This window comes from Nansenia antarctica (assembly GCF_963989245.1).
Source record: "Nansenia antarctica genome assembly, chromosome: 5".
NCBI classification, from domain to species: domain Eukaryota; kingdom Metazoa; phylum Chordata; class Actinopteri; order Argentiniformes; family Microstomatidae; genus Nansenia; species Nansenia antarctica.
Window position 1 is genome coordinate 4,910,538 of NC_137690.1, and position 18,100 is coordinate 4,928,637.

The 18,100-nt window shown below is 48.4% G+C and overlaps 1 protein-coding gene across 1 annotated transcript; it reads right to left on the minus strand.

Annotated features, from left to right (window-relative positions):
- Positions 1-12,983: 12,983 nt before the first annotated feature.
- fem1c (fem-1 homolog c) lies at positions 12,984-18,100 on the minus strand (the record flags this gene model as incomplete). The annotated part of the gene is made up of 3 exons (XM_080532949.1): positions 12,984-14,287; positions 15,773-16,055; positions 17,557-18,100. 3 exons carry the CDS (start codon positions 18,098-18,100, stop codon positions 13,120-13,122), a joined length of 1,995 nt encoding a protein of 664 aa, XP_080389075.1. The 3' UTR covers positions 12,984-13,119.

The following is an 18,100-nucleotide window of genomic DNA, read 5'->3' on the forward strand; positions in this document are numbered from 1 at the left end:
GGTTGTTCCTCCATTTTTGTTTTTAATCCCTTTTGATGATGTTTGATTGCACCTTTCTTTTCACCCATTTTATCCCTCATCTTTGATGTAAAGCACCCTGTGCATCCGTGCTGTGAAGGGCGCTATAGAAACAAAGTTTTACTTACTTATTTACTTACTTACTTACTTACTTACATATTACCGTTTCTTGCGATGACTGACGGAAAGATGATTCACTTACTTCACACACAAGTCGCTTTGGATAAAGGCGTCTGCTAAGTGCCAAACATGTAACAATGTAAATGTTAAAGGTCAAACAAAAAAATTGGACAAATAGAACAAAACTCAAACCTCTCCTGAGAGGTTTATATAAAAACATCAACTGTGGAAACATCACTCATCGCGACTGTAACTATTCAACTGTGACCTGAACAATAAAAAGTTGGGAAACAGATTATCTATCATCCAACGCGAGGCAATGCTAAGATAAAAGGAACACCCTCGAGGTTCACATTTTTATAATAGACAGGAAGTGGGTCATTTCAGACACATAATTGGATCCCTGGCTCTTAAAGGGACAGTACACCCTCGTTAAAGGGACAGTACACCCTCATTACGAATGTACCTCGCGTCGTGGCGGATACCTAGAAAGTAGGCTAGTCTTAAGTAGTTGTCGACTAGACGGCCTATTAAGCCAATTACTGTCGGCTGTGGCTATTGTGAAGACGGCGTGTCCCGTGATCCTGCTAGAGTTTGTATTATACTTCACATTATACCCAACATTTAAACAGGCCCTCAAAACCCACCTCTTCAAGCTCGCCTTCCCCAGTTAACCCTCTCCCCCTCCCCTCCCCATGTGTCCCCAGCACTACCTTAATGGATGGATGGATGGATGGACTTTTTTTGTCATTGCTACAGTACAGGTACCAAACAACGAAATTTAGGAGGGGTGGCTCCCCTGGTGTTAGGAAAGGATTTTTATTTTTATTTTTTTAGAAAAAGCATAAAATCACAAGAAGGTAAGGAGCTGGTTTACATCAATAAAGGCTATGTACACAATCCACTGTACTATACTGCACAGATAGTCAACTAGGGTTGTCATATTGCACGAAAGTATTTTTTCACGTTATTTTAAAGTGTCACGGTTTGCAGGCTTGAAATGTACATGTTTGTGCCTCAGCACTAGCTGCCATACAATCCGTCCGGACTGTCCTGGGCCCAGAACTTAGGCCTTTGCTGTGTTCAGGGCCTTGACGGCCCTGTGGTAGAAGCAGTTCTTCAGTCTGTTTGTCTTAGCGGCCGGGGTCCTGTACCTCCTATTCGAGGGCAGCCTGATAAAGTGTTCGTGCCCAGGGTGGGTCGGGTCCCTGGAGATCTTGGAGGCCTTCCTGAGACAGCGTGTGTTGAACAGCTCTTCCAGAGAGGGGAGGGGGGCGCCGGTGATCTTCTGTGCTGTTCTCACAGCCCCCCTATACTTTCTTTTATTTCTTTTTTGTTTCTTTTTATTATTACTACTCTATCTTTTCAGTTTGTAAAGCATCTTTGAGTGTCTAGAAAAGCGCTATATAAGTCTAATGTATTATTATTATTATTATTATTATTATTATTATTATTTATATATATATAAGATGTAGCTGTATGACACTTTTATCCAAAGCGAGTTAAAATTGCTGTGAGTGCATCCATTTTCAGTTTCATGCTTCATGTTTGGAATGTGGAAGTGCATCTACAGTGACTGCTGGTATTACTTTTCTATATTTCAGAATGACGGCCTTATTATTGACTTAGTAGTCTTGTGTCTCCAGACTGTCAGCGTGTGTCAATGTTGTTGTAAACGAAGCTGCTATCCTTCCAACTTGACGACTACTGGGCTATTCTGGAAGAACTATTATTGAGAAACCATCTTGAGGTCAAAACCACGAAAAGATTTCACAACACCACTATTTCTGTTTCTTTCTTCGTCAACATCGCCTGTTATAGAGCTATAGCCCAAAGTAGAGTAGAGAAAAGTCAGGTTTGTTTTGTATACTGTAGATAGTGATACGAAACGGTCAACAACACACTAACCCATCTCAGTAGAGAGCAGAGACACCCAGTGTTAGCGTACAGTGCTAACAGTGCTAACAGCCACTAGCAGCACAGTGATGAGTATGTGAAACCCTAGTCCTAGTTCAAGCATTTGTCACCCTGACATATCACTGCTAAACATACACCACAGACACCGCAGGCCGTCTGGACAATATCCCTTCTCAATCAACGTCAACTTTCCATAACATTTTAATTTAATAAGACTCCCAGAGGTTTGCTTACAGTGCAGTTTGCAGTTACAGTGTTGGCCAATTAAAAAGGATTAAGCAACGCTGACAAGTTTCGAAATCACATGGGTCAGTTTTTCTCAGAAGGATATTTGCGTCCTAGAATGCTAGACCAGCACGGACGGACGGACGGACGGAGAGCCCTGTATGTATGTGGAAAGGCCGTGGGACAGAAGAGGAGAAGAGGCCTCCTCGTTGGCTGGCCTGATAGTATTACACGCCCCCCCCACCACCACTACCTGCGAGAGCAGAGGGATTAGCTCATGGAAGACGTCCCACTCATCCACAAAGTTGTTGTCACTGGGCTTAAGGCTTTACTGGCCGAGCTTAACCGACGCGGACCGAATGTTGACACTCTGACATGACTCTCCTACCACTATGCCTGTTAGTACAGACTCTCGTAATGATACTGATACCTCCATTAAGTTTTATGACTGGAACACGCTGACTGTTCTAGTTGTTCCATTCATCCGTCCAAATAACTTTTTTATGGACATTTCACAGTGAGAGTGACATACACTCACAGAACTACTTTATTAGGACCACTATACTAATACTGGGGTTAGGATTTCCTTTTATTAGGAACACTATACTAATATTGGGGGTCGGGCCCACTCCCTTGCCTTTGTTCTCAAAACAGCCTAAAGATGTTGGAAACATTCCTTTGAGACTCTGGTCCATGATGACGTGATTGCATCAGGCAGTTCCTGGTGAGGTTTTTCAGGTGCACTTTTCAAGCTGTGAATCCCCCGTTCTACACCACACCCGAAACGTGTTGTATTGGATTCAGATCCGGTGACTGGGAAGGCCACTCATTGTCATGTTCATGAAACCAGTCTGAGGACTTTTGCCTTTGTGACATGGTGCATTATTATGGTGAAGAAATTAGCCAAGGAAACATTCCGCACACCATTACACCACCTCCATGTCACCCCACTAGAGTTGGGATCTAAAACGGTTAAGGTACGGTAAGGGTTATGGTTACGGTAGGGTAAGGGTTATGGTTACGATAGGGTAAGGGTTATGGTTAAGGTACGGTAAGGTAAGGTTTATGGTTAAGGTTAGGGTTAAGTTTAAGGTACGGTAAGGGCTATGGTTATGGTTATGGTAAGTATTAAGGTAGGGTAAGGGTTATGGTTAAGGTTAGGGTTAAGGTAAGGTTAGGGTTATGGTAAGGGTTATGGTTAAGGTTAGGGTTACGGTAAGGTTAGGGTTAGGGTAAGGTAAGGGTTAGAGTTACGGTAAGGTTAAGGTTAGGGTTATGGTCAGGGTAAGGGTCAAGGTAAGGGTTAAGGTGAAAGGTAGGGTCGACCAAGAATCCCATCTATAATATCCCCTCCCCTTCCTCCTCTACTGTACTGCCTAAAGCTTACTTTCATAAATTGGTCGTCCAGACTGAGAATGATGTGGCAGCCTGTCTGATCTGTCTGTCTCTCTGTCTGTCTGTCTGATCGTGACGTCCAGAGATAATCTGTGTGTCAGATAAACACAAGCCTTCCTAACGGCTCTCATACTGGCCCTCTCATACTGGCCCTCTCCTACTGGCCCTCTCCTACTGGCCCTCCTGACTCTCATACTGGCCACTAACATACTCTCATACTGGCCCTCCTGACTCCCTCAGGTCACACTGCAACACCCCTAATAACGTCAACATTGACAGACAGCCAGACAGATAGGTAGGTACTGTAGGTAGGTACGTAGATAGGCAGACAGACAGACAGACAGGTAGGTACGTAGATAGGCAGGCAGGCAGACAGGCAGACAGACAGACAGACAGGTAGGTAGGTAGATAGGTATGTAGATAGACAGACAAACAGACAGACAGACAGACAGACAGGTAGGTAGATAGTTACGTAGATAGACAGACAGACAGACAGGTAGGTAGGTAGATAGATACATACATACATACATAGGTAGATTGGTAGATAGATGCTGTCGATAGGTATCATTAATTTCCACAGCTCATACTGGCCCTACAGCTCATTTTTCCATAAAAACGACAAACCAAACCCATCACCCATCAAACAGGACAGTATTGCTGCCATACTGTTACCTTGGCTGAATTAACACCATGGACACCCAGGCGTTATAAATAGCCGCCAACTGTAAACACCCTGGTGGGTAGAGCGGTCACGCCTCTCTGGGGTGGCACGGCGAGGGTAACGCTGTGGCCTCCCCTCCCATGACACCTCACCCAGCCGGTTCTCCCGCCTGTGGGATTATGAGGCTCCTTTTGTTCCCGGGAGGAGGAGGAGGAAAGAGTGTGAGTTGTGTTTTCTGAGTGGGGCAGTCCCACTCATATTTTTCTTTTCATTTTATTGGACAGATGCAGTGAAGACAGACAGGAAAGCAAGGAGGTCAGCAGGGCATGGGCCGGATTCGAACACATGCCAACATGGGCATATGTGTGCACTGTAGACCACAGTCATAGCAGTATGATAGTATTTGATCTAATAATAATAATCATCATCATATTAATATTAATATTGTTATTATTATTATTGTTTTCAACCCGTCAGACAACTGTTGGAATTCGGTATTTTACGCTCTAGGCAAGGGGTCTGCCATCGACGACGACCCTGGAGCAATTAGGGGTTCAGTGCCTTGCCCAAGGACACCTCGACACGTGGCCAGCCGGGGTTCAAACCTGCCGAACTGCAGACCTTGCGATCATTAGACGCGGAACCCTCCTGAGCCACAGCCGCCCCTGATATGCATCAACCCCCGGCGTTCTCAACACCGACTGCAGTGACTGTAGTGACTGTAGTGACTGCAGCCATTGTAACCAAACGTGTCACACGTGTGAGGTGTCTGAGAGAGAGAGAGAGAGAGAGAGAGAGAGAGAGAGAGAGAGAGAGAGAGAGAGAGAGAGGTAGGGTCAGACGGGCCGTACGGGGGGTTATATAAACCAGATCATTATTATTATTATTATTGTTTTATTGCCATGCAATCAACTTCAGTCAGTCAACTGTTTGGTAGAATTTGGTATTTTACGCTCTAGGCACGGGGTGAATAAAGGAGCAATTAGTGGTTTAGTGCCTTGCTCAAGGACACCTCGACTCGTGGCCAGCCGGGGGTTCGACCTGCCGAACTACAGACCGCCACTGATATGCATCAACCCTGGCGTTCTCAACACCGACTGCGGCGACTGCAGCCATTGTCACCAAACGTGTCACACGTGTGAGGTGTCTGTGAGAGAGACAGACAGACAGACAGACAGACAGAGGTAGAGTCAGAAGTAAGGGGGGTTATATAAACCAGCTGGTGGACGCTGGGAGCTGCAGGCCGGCAGGGAGTTGGGTATCAGCTGCAACAGAGACCAATCAACAGTAATTGCACACCGCTCCATAAATCCATGGAGCTTGGGAGCGTGCGTGTCCTTGCCAGGCCGCCAAGCAGAGTGACCTGTCCAGGGCTCGGCCGGCCTGTCTAGGCTGGCTGCCACGATGCTAAGCTAACAGCTGCTCGTCCCTGTCACAGGAGGCAGATCAGGGAGAGAGGGGAAACTGAACTCTAGATGAGTACAATGGCTTCACTCTTTCCGTTCTTGTGTTCTGGGGTTTTTTCAAGAGCGATAAAGTAAATATTTCAGACGACACTAGCTTTGTCGCACGATTTGATTGGTTGCCGACGTCACGTTTTGGCTTAAAGTGTTGATTGGATGGTTCTTGATGTGATGTTAATCGATTGGTTATCTCACTAAACAACGCAGTCGTCAGTTTGAGGCGGACAAACGTTCGCAAAATAAGCTTTTGCTCATAGAAGTGTGTGTGTGTGTGTGTGTGTGTGGGGGGGGGGGGGGGGGTGTGCCCCTTTCTGCCCAATCATAAGCAGCCAATAAGGAGGACCAGTTTTTGGCTTGCAATCACTCATTTTAAGAATGAGCAGCTGAAATTTCAGCTAACCAGGTAATGAGGTAAGGAATATGTTCTGGTTTATGAAATGCACTAAGGCTCTAACAGCAATATGCATCAATCATACCGCTGTGTGTGTGCGTGTGTGTGTGTGTGTGTGTGCGTGTGCATGTGTGTTTGTGTGTTTGTGTGTGTGCTGTGAGTAATGAATTGTATTCATATCAATGGCAAATGAGAGAATTGACGTTAGGCATGTAGATCTGAAGTTAGGATTTGGCCCGAAATGAAAATGAAAGTCACCCTTATCTGAGGAGGAAACTCAATCCTGTGACTATCCCATGACTAGTCTGACACAGGGATCTGGTAGCATAGCTACGGGTGTTATGGTGTCTGTGTCTGTGTGTGTGTGTGTGTGTGTGTGTGTGTGTGTGTGTGTGTGTGTGTGTGTGTTCGGGTGACGATAAATCTCAGTTAGAGCTTCTCACCGCTGCAACAAATAAAACCCGTCTACAAGTGTCACTGTAACAGAACTGGCAGTGGTGCTGTACCAAGCTCACTGGCTGGCTACACACACACGCATGCACGCATATACACATGCACGCATATACACACGCATGCACGCATATACACACGCATGCACGCATATACACATGCACGCATATACACACGCATATACACACACGCATGCACACGCACACGCGCACACACACACACGCACAGACACACACACACACACACACACACACACACAGAGGAATGCATGCACACACACATGCACACACACACGCAGAGGAATGCATGCACATATGCATGCAGCACACATGCACACGTGCACACACACAAACCCAGAGGGGGGGGTGACCAGGGGCTCAGAGCTCCAGAGGAGGGGGGGGGGGGGTGATGGAGTGTCCCCAACCCGCTGTCTACCACCGAAAACAAGGCCTGCTTAAACACCCTGCTGTTGACATTGTCTGGGTTCCATGTAACCCCCCCCCCCACACACAAACACACACACCCCTGTATCAGGTTTACCTCAGAGATCCATGTTATTACCCTCTCTGTTTTAATCATGCTGCTCTGTGTGTGTGTGTGTGTGTGTGTGTGTGTGTGTGTGTGTGTGTGTAGGGGGGGGGGGTGTTATGTAACAGGTCAGTCTGGTGTTGACACTGATGGTGTGTGTGAGAGGGTGTTTCTCCTGGTTGCTAACATCTCCACAGACAGAAACAAACACAGACAGTGCATTGATTGACAGTATATCATCGCCAATTGATCCTGAGGGAAAATTCCACATTTCAACATTTCAAAGGGCAGTTGGCGGCTCCCCGCCCAGGGGGTGAAGGGTGAACCAGAGGTCTCCTCCAGAAACAAACCAGAGACACAGACCTGAATGGATCTGACAGGTGGAAGCTAGATTGGACTCTGACGCTGATCCTTCAGATATATTCCCACTCTGTGGCTCAGGTGGTAGAGCATGGTGCTAACAACGCTTAGGTTGCGGGTTTGATTCCCAGCTGGGACCATTATATAGCTCATATTTATATCCCCTATTTCACTCCGACCCATCCAATCCTTTCAGGTCTACACGACTGTCTAGGGTGAATGGGTTTGGGCTGAGGCAATGTTCCCTCAGACAGGGCCACCGCCGTAGCTTCTCCACAGCATGGCAGTCTGCCTTTCGACCTGGAATATCAGATCCCAGAATCTCATAAACAGAGAGACGAGAATCTCATAAACAAAGAGATGAGAATCTCTCATAAACTGAGAGACGAGTGGTCGTTAGGTTTAGACACTAGTGGTCATTGGGTTTAGAGATGAGTGTTCATTGGGTTTAGACTAGTGGTCATAGGGTTTAGGCTCTATGTGGTCATTGTGTTTAGAGACTATGTGACCATTGGGTTTAGAGACTAGTGGTCATAGGGTTTAGGCCCTATGGGTTGTTGGGTTTAGAGACTAGTGACCATTGGGTTTAGAGACTAGTGGTCATAGGGTTTAGAGACCAATGGTCATAGGGTTTAGGCTCCATGTGGTTATAGGGTTTAGGCTCTATGTGGTTGTTGGGTTTAGAGACTAGTGGTCATTGGGTTTAGAGACTAGTGGTCATTGGGTTTAGAGACTAGTGGTCATTGGGTTTAAAGACTAGTGGTCATAGGGTTTAGGCTCTATCTGGTTGTTGGGTTTAGGCTCTATGTGGTTGTTGGGTTTAGGCCCTATGGGTTGTCTCTGCACCGGGCCACAGCTTCTTCAGCGTGTGGACGGCCCATGTGTCTGTGGACCTGCAACGTGACTCCGACACACACACACACACACACACACACACACACACACACACCGGCGCTGTCGTCAGTCTGAGGGAGGGCTGCCTGTCCCGTTCGACAGGCTGCCTACACACACACACACTCTCACACACACACACACACACACGCCGTTCGACAGCCTGTGTGCGCCGACTGTCACTGCTACACCTGCAGGGAGACACTGGCGGGGGGGGAGCGGCCCCCTCTATGTAGGACACGTTCTCAGTGGGGCATTATTTAGGCCTATTTTAAGCCTTGGCAGAAGTAGGCTGAGCGTCAAATGCCAAAAAGGCCAGCAAGAGAAGCCGTGGTGTAATGTGTGTGTGTGAAGTGGAGTAAGGGAGGAGGAGGAGGAGGAGAGGCTGGTGGGTTTGGGCGTACTTAATGTGTCATTGCCGAAATGTCACGATCGTCACGGTCCTCTATTCTGGGAGTTCTGTAACTATTTCTTCCGCCGTAGATTGAAGACCCATCTCTTTAGGATACACCTGGGCTTTGGGCTTTTCCTCCTCAGACCTATCCACCCCCAAACACCCCCTAACACCCTTCATTACCACCCCTAACACCCTACATTACCACCCCTAACACCCTACATTACCAGAAAAAAACTCCCACTTCCTTTCTCTAGAACTGTGATTGCCGATGGCACTTGTACTTAGCAAAGGTCCCCTGTCCCCTGTGGCTCAGGTGGTAGAGCATGGCGCTAACAAGGCTTAGGGTTGTGGGTTCGAGTCCCGCTGGGACCATATATACTGAAACGTATGCACTCATTGCAATGTAAGTGGCATCGGATAAAAGCGTCAGCTAAATGGCGTATATATGTATATATTATATATAAGGTCCTACTTACGATGACTGTTGCAGAGTTGATTCGATTACTTAGGCAAAATGTACTTATTGTAAACCGTTTTGGATAAAAGCGTCTGCTAAATGATTTAAACGTAATGCAAATGAGGTATGTCTACACTCAGTACCACACGTTCATGGGATTTCCCAGTGGCTTCTGGGCAAGGTCTATAATAATCAGTCGCCTGGATCTCGTAAAACAGAGGCCTATGTGTAATGCGTAAAAAAATAAAAAAAATAAAGATAATAATAAAAATAATGATTAAAAAAAAACTGCCAGAGGTAGGAAACGATTCAATGTCCTCTCTGGACTAAGGCCATTCAGCCACATGCTCACCAGGACGACATGTGTGGACATGCAGGAGCAGCCAGCCACCCGGAGAAAACACCTGGAGAGTTAGACCTAAACGACTACTGGGAACATTCCTGCTCTGCAGAGGAGCCGGGAGAGGTTTGGGGGGAGAGAAGAGAGCGTTTGACACGTTTACACTACGGGTGCGTTCGTAAATGCGCTCTGGAAAATCTGATCGGCACTCGTGGAATGCCTCTTGTCCAATCAAATTACTTGGTCGCCCTATGACGTTGAAGAACCCAGTGTGCGCTCCGGCGCTCTCAGAGCGAATTTACGAACGCACCCTACATTTACATTCTAGGCATTTCAGCAGACGCCTGCATCCAAATACGACATTTTCACATTACATTTGCCTAAGTAAGTTAATCACCTATACACCAACCTTCAAATGCGTACCTCAACACCTAGCCAAATACAATATAAGATGTTAAAAAAACAAGACTGTCTCTCTCCTGTACATACCTGTATATAATTGCCATACTGTACAATCACTATCATGTTTTATATCACTATTTGCACTTCTGGTTGGATGCTAAACTGGTCTGGTCTGGTCTGGTACTTGTTCTCTGCAATGACAATAAAGTTGAATCTAATCTAATCTAATCTAATCTAATCTGATCTGATCTGGGCAGGCAGGTAGCAGGTAGCAGGCAGGTAGGTAGCAGGCAGTGTTGTAGCTGGGCTCCTACATTGCTGCTGTAAAGAAAATAATTTCCCACCATCAGATAACTACTCCTCCCTCAGGCATGACCCATCTTGATGCACCTACTGGAAAATGGGTAGGGAGTTATGCTGCATTCACGACAAGTCGGGAAAATGCCGAAAACACAGAGTTAAAATTAGCGTAGGGTTATTTGGGTAGAGCTTTCTATTAGATGATTCAGAAACTCAGCAAGTGGGGGAAACTAGGGTAGCATGTGAGCACAAGTTCCCAAGATGTCATTTCCTAGTTTCCCGACAAAGCCTTGCTCAGAAACGACTCCTAACTCCCCCACTCCTCCTCCCCAGGCTAGCGTAGATCTGTAAGGCTTAGTCAGGAAACACACAAGACAGTAACAGCAGCTCACGCTCCACTTAGACCCGTAGTACCAGATCTTCCCAGTGTGTCAAGATTAGAAAGTAGGGGCTAGGTGTTGTTTCTGGGGCAAGGCCTAACAACACATCCACATCCCTCGGTCAAAGTCACCCATTCAGGCAGCCCTTCCCAGCGAGAGAGCTAGCTGCGTTGCTCATAAACACAAGTCTCTACTCTCACTGCTAGACATTCCTGACCCTGACTCATCCACTACCAGACTACCAGTAACTGGGCAACATTCTCCAACTGCTACTCGGAACTCTGAGGTGTGCTGATGGAATTTTCTAGACAAAAGGGTTCTCTTGACTGGAGGCATACAGCTAGCCTTTGCCTGGCTCCATAGTGTGTTTCACAGATAAGGTTTAAGCCTAATCCTGGACTAAAAAAGCATCTTTATTGGAGATTCTACATTGAAAGTGTGATTAGTCCAGGGTGGGGGGGGGGGGATTCCATCAACGTTGCTAAAGGATAAGTCCGGGATTATTTTTAAGTCTCAAGAAAAAAGAAAAAAAAAAGCCTGGATTTTCCTTTAGTGGAGTTGATGGAACACCCCCCTGGACTACGCTTAAGCCTCGTCTGTGAAACCGGTCCTTAAGGTTTAGCCAACTACTATGACTAGCTATCGTGGCGATACCAGGCCGACTAGTCAATGGGAGTTGGCTAAAGCACTGGTGCAGAACCAGGGCATAGTGGCTAATACAACCAATAGTGGAATAGTAGCCAACCAATAGTGGCTAATACAACCAATAGTAGAATAGTAGCCAACCAATAGTGGCTCCTACTACTGAATGAAAACACAGGGGGCAAACCAAGACAAGTACAAGATGGGTTTATTGTCAAATCGGCTCTTTAAGACATGAACTTGATTTCTGTCGTCATTGTGTTATATGAAACCTTAAACTCTGTTGTAATAAAGTGCAGAATTAAAGCAAGTCCACCTGGTAGTACTGTACAAGTGTGTTAACGTCTTCAGCAAAAATGTGTTCCTAAAAATATGAAAAGCCCTTTTTTTTTTCTTCTTCTTCGTTTAAACCCCATGACTAAAGCTATCACGCTTCTCTGTACAAGGCCTCTCCCCCCCCGCCCCTCTTCTCAGATCTAATACAATTGGACGATAGTTATATAAAATGAATTTTATCTCTATTTGGGTTCGTTCATCAGAGCTCCGAAGATTTTTTAGCCAATGATTGATTGATATGCCATTACAAAGCTCGGATGAAGCCGAATTGATTAATTAACTAATTATTTATTAATTGACTCGAATTGTAAAAAACTAACTACATGCTTGGGGGCTGTGTTTCGGTTCAAACTGACCATTGACTTTTTGTTTTTAAGAGCTCACAGAGTAACAATCAAGGTTCAAAGGTTAAAGGTCAACAATGTGAAGCATGAGAGTTGCACACACAGCCTTCACTCACTACAGCACTCAAAACATTCTGCACTCAATTACCCTCCCTTAAGTCAAAACCCACCCACCCCACCCCCCTCCCTCCCTGCCTCGAATCGACTACCATTCAACAACGTTGCATCCTCCTCCATGCTTAGTGTTACGAAGTATGGAATTATAATCAAGGAACAGGCAGTCACCACAAATAATGCAAAAAAGATATCATCAGCACAGACAGAGTGTCAACACAGAACAGTCGCATATCATAGCCTGTGCATAGAGGGAAATAAAGCACTTATGGTATTTGCAAACATTTAACCGTTTCGTAAAGCTTAAAGAGGACAGAGTGCGTTGTAATTCCTCTCAGTGCCGCAGAATCAGAACCAGAACAACATAAAGAACCATTAAAGTGAAATTGAAAAAGCACAAAGATTTTACAACGAGAGTTACAGAAAGGGTCCGTGTATTGGCAACAGGACGATGGATGGGGCGGGGGGGGGAGGGGATGGGGGACCAAAAAAACAAAAACAAAAAGTCCCAGTGTAGGATATCGCTCCATCTGGAGGTCATAGGGCAGGGTAGGGGGCATGGAGAAATCTCTCAATGATAATCGTAATAAATAGCATCATGGAAATATAAGTAAGCCAAAAAAAAAGAACTTGGCTCAGTTCCAAAACATTGTGCATGCCCATATTACAACCCCCCCCCCCCCCCCCACCTCCCCACCCGCCCCCCCAATTGTTATGTCACAGGCCGAGAGTCTCTGTGGCACTGTGAGAGGGAGAGAAAGGGCCATGTTCTTCATGTCCGTTGACTTCAATACAATCAAAGAGTGCACATGGGGGGGGGGGGGGGGGGCGCTTCACATCTACAGTCCCTGTCTCCACACACACACACACACACACACACACACGCATACGCATACGCTCTCTCACACACGCACTCACACACGCTCTCTCACACACGCTCTCACACACACGTTCTCTCACACACACACACACACACAGGTCGTCATTGTCAGCTGTGCAGGAGCACGAAGGCCTCCAGCTTCTCGGGTATCTCCCCGCCCCAGTAGAAGAGGCCGTGCCGGCAGATGGTCCTGGCGGCCAGGCACTGCAGCGTGGTGTGGTTGATGGGCTGGATCAGGTTCTTGGCCATCTCCTTCTCGTCCAGCAGGTCGCACGCCGTCTGCCGGCAGGCGTTGGTGCAGTCGAAGTGCGTGCCGCAGGCGATCAGCAGGTTCATGATGTCGGGGTGGTTGTTGGCCGCAGCCACGTGCAGCGGGCTGTTGAAGTCGTCGTCCCGGCAGTTGACATCGGCGCCGCACTCCAGGAGCACCGACGCCACCTGGAAGGAGGGGAACTTGCAGACCGGGTAGCGGCCCACGCAGGTGGTGTTGCGGTCCACCGCCAGGTGCAGCGGGCTGTAGCCGTTCTTGCCGCACGGCCGCAGCTTCAGGAAGCGGTAGATGGTCTCCTTCTTGTGGTGGTCCTGCTCCGCGGTGCACGGCACCTTCTCCAGCAGGCAGATCAGGTGCAGGATGATGGACAGGGCCTTGCTGAGCTGGGCCGGGTCCGGAGACGTAGTAGACGCAGACGCAGACGCCACGGGAGTCGTCGATGTCGATGTCGTCGTTGACGTCTGGGTCGTCCCCGCTGCGCCCGTCGATGACGTCGTCGTTGTTGTTTGTGACGTCTGCTGGGTCGTCTGCGTCTGGTTCTGCTGCTGTTGCCTCACCGCCCGCTCGATCTCCAGGACGCTCTTGCTGAGGATGCCCATGAGGTCCCCGAAGGACACGGAGGTCCCCAGCAGGCCCTTGGCCCGGTCCTGGAGCATGAAGGAGAAGAGCTCGGCGAAGGACAAGAGGCTGGAGGCCGTCATGGGGCTGAGGGGGTCCAGGTTGCTCTGCTGCATGTCCAGGGCGTACTTCCACAGGTTGATGCAGCGCTCGAAGTTGCCCGAGTCGGCGTAGACCGCTCCCCGGTAGCGGATGTAGTAGGACGTGTCCGGGTGGGAGGGGCCGAGGATGCGCTCGCGGATCAGCAGCGCCTGCATGCGCATCTCGTCCGGGTCGGAGATCAGGCTGTCCAGCTCCTCGCCGTTGCCCACCTCCCTGGCGTAGTCGTAGGCCATGATCAGCTGCTTGGGCTCCGGCTTGCGCAGGACGTTGTTGCCGTCGTCGTACCTGTATGGTAGGTAACAGAAAGATGGAAAGACGTGACTTTTTATTTTCGCTGCTCCTCCACACTCCTGGAACCTGCTAGAAAGCACTTTTAAAATTAGAAAAGACTCTCTCTCTCTCTCTCTCTCTCTCTCTCCCATCTATTGGTCAATTCAAGGCGATGACTATGGATCTAAAATAAATGGTAAATGGACTGACTTATATAGTCGCCTTATTCCAAAGCGCTTTACAACGGCCTCTCATTCACCCATTCACACACCAATGGCGGCTAAGCTACCATGCAAGGCGCCGGCCCGCTCATTGGGAGCAATTTGGGGTTCAGTGTCTTGCCCGAGGACACCTCGACATGTGGACAGCCGGGCGTTCGAACCGCCGATCTGCCGACCTTCTCGTTATCCTTCCGTACTCGCTGCTTTCACTGAGTGGAAATTTAACAGGCGATGTGACGTCACGACGTAGAAAAATAGAGAAAGAGATAGAAAAGTACCGAAATGAGGTACCGAAATCTCCTTTGCGATTCGGTATGGGTACATATCGAATGTAAAGTAACCGGTACCGATTTTCGGTACCCAACCCTAGTTCAGTGTCTTGCCCGAGGACACCTCGACATGTGGCCAGCCGGGCGTTCGAACCGCCGATCTGCCGACCTTGCGATCATTAGACGCAGGTTCTACCTCCTGCGCCACAGCCGCCCTCATTCATTCCAACATGGAAAGAATGCCTTTTTATTTGCTGCTCCACACTCCTGGAAACCTTCTACACTGCTGCACTTTTAAAATGAGAAGACGCTCTCTCTCCCATCTATCGGTCAATTCAAGGCGATGATTATGGATCTAAATGGTAAATGGACTGACTTATATAGAGCCTTATTCCAAAGAGCTTTACAATGGCCTCTCATTCACCCATTCACACACCAATGGCAGCAAGCTACCATGCACCTTTCAATTCCATCAAATTCAAGGACCCAACACGGCATAGTTTGAGACAGATCTAGACGAGAATTTATATAATAGGAACTATCCGCTCACAGACAACAATTAAAAAGAGAGAGAGAGAGAGAGAGAGAGAGAGAGAGAGAATTCAAGCACTTTCAAAGACCCATGTCTTTTTTCAAAAACAACTTTTAAGACCTTGATTTCTTTTTCTCAAATTCACAAACTTTCAAGGACCCGTGGGAGCCCTGAGAAATAAATGGTAAATGGACTGACTTATATAGCGCCTTTATCCAAAGCGCTTTACAACGGCCTCTCATTCACCCATTCACACACACATTCACACACCAATGGCGGCAAGCTACCATGCAAGGCACCGGCCCGCTCACTGGGAGCAATTTGGGGTGTCTTGCCCAAGGACACTTCGACATGTGGCCAGCCGCGGCTTGAACCGTCGATCTGCCAACCTTGCGATCATTAGACGGCGACTCTACCTCCTGCGCCACAGCTGCCCCGAAATAAAGGCATTATGAAACGGAAAATGAAAGTAACGTACCGCAGGTCCATGGCCCGCTTCCAGTACTTCAGGGCGCCCAGCAGGTCGCGCTTCTTGTCCACGAACGTGGCGCCGAGCAGCTCCAGGGCGTTGATGCGCTCCGTCTGGCCCGTGTGCTGGTGCTGCGTCAGGAAGTCCACGATGTTGGTGTGGCCCGTCACGCTGGCCGACAGCAGCGGGGTCATGCTGTAGCCGTCCCGCTCCATCGTGGCGCCGAACTTCAGGAGCATCTTCATGATCTCCAGACTGCCGGACTCGGCGCAGTCGTGGAGGGCGGTGTTACCTGGGTGGAGGGGGGGGGCGGAGTTAAACAAACAATCAATCAATGGGTTTGGCGATCAATGGAAATCGAAGAGGGTCCTCTGTGGTCACTCTGCGGTTCAGGTTGGTAGAGCGTGTCGCTGACGACGTCGCTTAGGTTAGGTTGTGGGTTTGATTCCCAGCTGGGACCATACATACTGGAAAATGTATGTATGCACTCACTGCAATGTGAGTCGCTTTGGATAAAAACATCAAGATAAATGGCGTACATTCAGAGGCTATGAAGAGTTGCAGATATAACCATGCAATATGATAAACAAAAATGTAGTGTAACATTGTAGATGTTCGTCTAATGTTTTTTTTTGTTAATTGACTAATGTTGTTTTGAGATTCCAGGAACACTAGCCTAGTGGTCTCTTCAGCAGCAGCTAATGGAGATTGAGAGTCATATTTAGAGCACTGAAAGGAGGAGACAGATAAACAAATACAAATAAAAGGGTAGATCAAATCGTTGAAATTGACATGTCAATGCATATGACCTAACAGGTCCACCCACCACCGCTGTACTTGAATTATTATTGTTTATGATTTTTTGGGGGGATGTTTTTAGCATTTCTGCTTTAATGGGATAGAGACAGTAGAGATTGACAGGAAGTATCGGTGAGAGAGAGAGGGAGGGGGGGGGGTGACATGCAGGATAGGTCGATTGCCGGAATCGAACCAGGGACTCTGCGATTACGTGGCATGCACCTTAAGTGAGCTACGCCCCACAGGCGCCCCCCACCCCACCCCACCGGCTGTGACCCCTGACCCTGCAAGGGGTAACCTAGGTAACCCATATTAAATGTGAATGATGTAAGCAGTCTGAGCCAGAGGCAGACAGCCAAAGAGGGGAAGGCGATCTCAGTGGCAGGGACAAGATCCTGTGAGCGGCCTCCTGTCTGCAGCACAGCTCATATTTAGAACAAGTCTTCCCTGGGTTCCCTGGCCCCCTAATTGGTTTACAACCAAATAAATCCACTAGATCAGTTGTTGACCTGTTTAGGAGTCCAAATGTGAGGATTATTTACTTTGAGACACTGTCTGGGAAAACAGTGGAGGTGTTTGTGAAGTGTGTGTGTGTGTGTGTGTGTGTGTGTGTGTGTGTGTTTGTGAAGGGGGGGAGAGGGGGGCAGAGATAGGAAGGGGAGTAGTATCTGTAATCTGTCTGATTAAAACAGTTAACAGAACAGGACCTTTATCTAACCCGTGTGTCATCATTGAGGCTGATGTGTCATGAGAAATAATGTAGTCATTCATTATCGGCACCTACTAAGGCACCTAATCTCATTAGACTAGTCTGAGATAATATAGTCCTGGAGGGACAAACATGAGTATCTTCTAGGGCAGGGTTCAAGCTGGATCTTCCAACGTGGTGGACGACACAAGCGTCTACCAGATTAGGCCAAGATGTCATCCTCAAGATCCGAGGGCAGGGCAGGGCAGGGCTACGCCATCATGTCAGGCACAAACCACCTCCTTACCTTTAACACTTTTCCTGTTCACGTCGGCGCCTTTCTCCAACAGGTACTGGGCGATCTCCTTGTGGCCCTTGTAGCAGGAGATCATCAGGCAGGTGTGCCCGTGCCTGTTGGCCACCTCCAGGTCGGCCCGGTGCTCCACCAGGTATCTCACGATGTCCAGGTGGCCGTCGAAGCAGGCCGCTCGCAGGGGGGTGGAGTTGGTGAGGGTGGTGTTGTTGACCGAGGCCCCGTGGCCCAGCAGGGACTGCACCACCTTCAGGTGTCCCGCGGCAGAGGCCGCCCAGAGAGGAGGGGCCCCCTCGATGGTCTCCCCGTCGAAATTGACGGACCCCCCCACCTCCACCGAGGCGCTGCAGCACTCCAGCAGGTACTCCACCAGGTCCAGGTGTCCGTACCGGGAGGCCATGAGCAGGGGGGTGGCCCCGTTGGTCCGCTCGGCCATCAGACGGGTCACCTCATGGCCACTTTTGTTCTCCAACAGTTTCTGCAGGAGCCGTAGTTTGCCGTCCCGGGCTGCGTTGAACACGGCCGTCTTTATATCCAT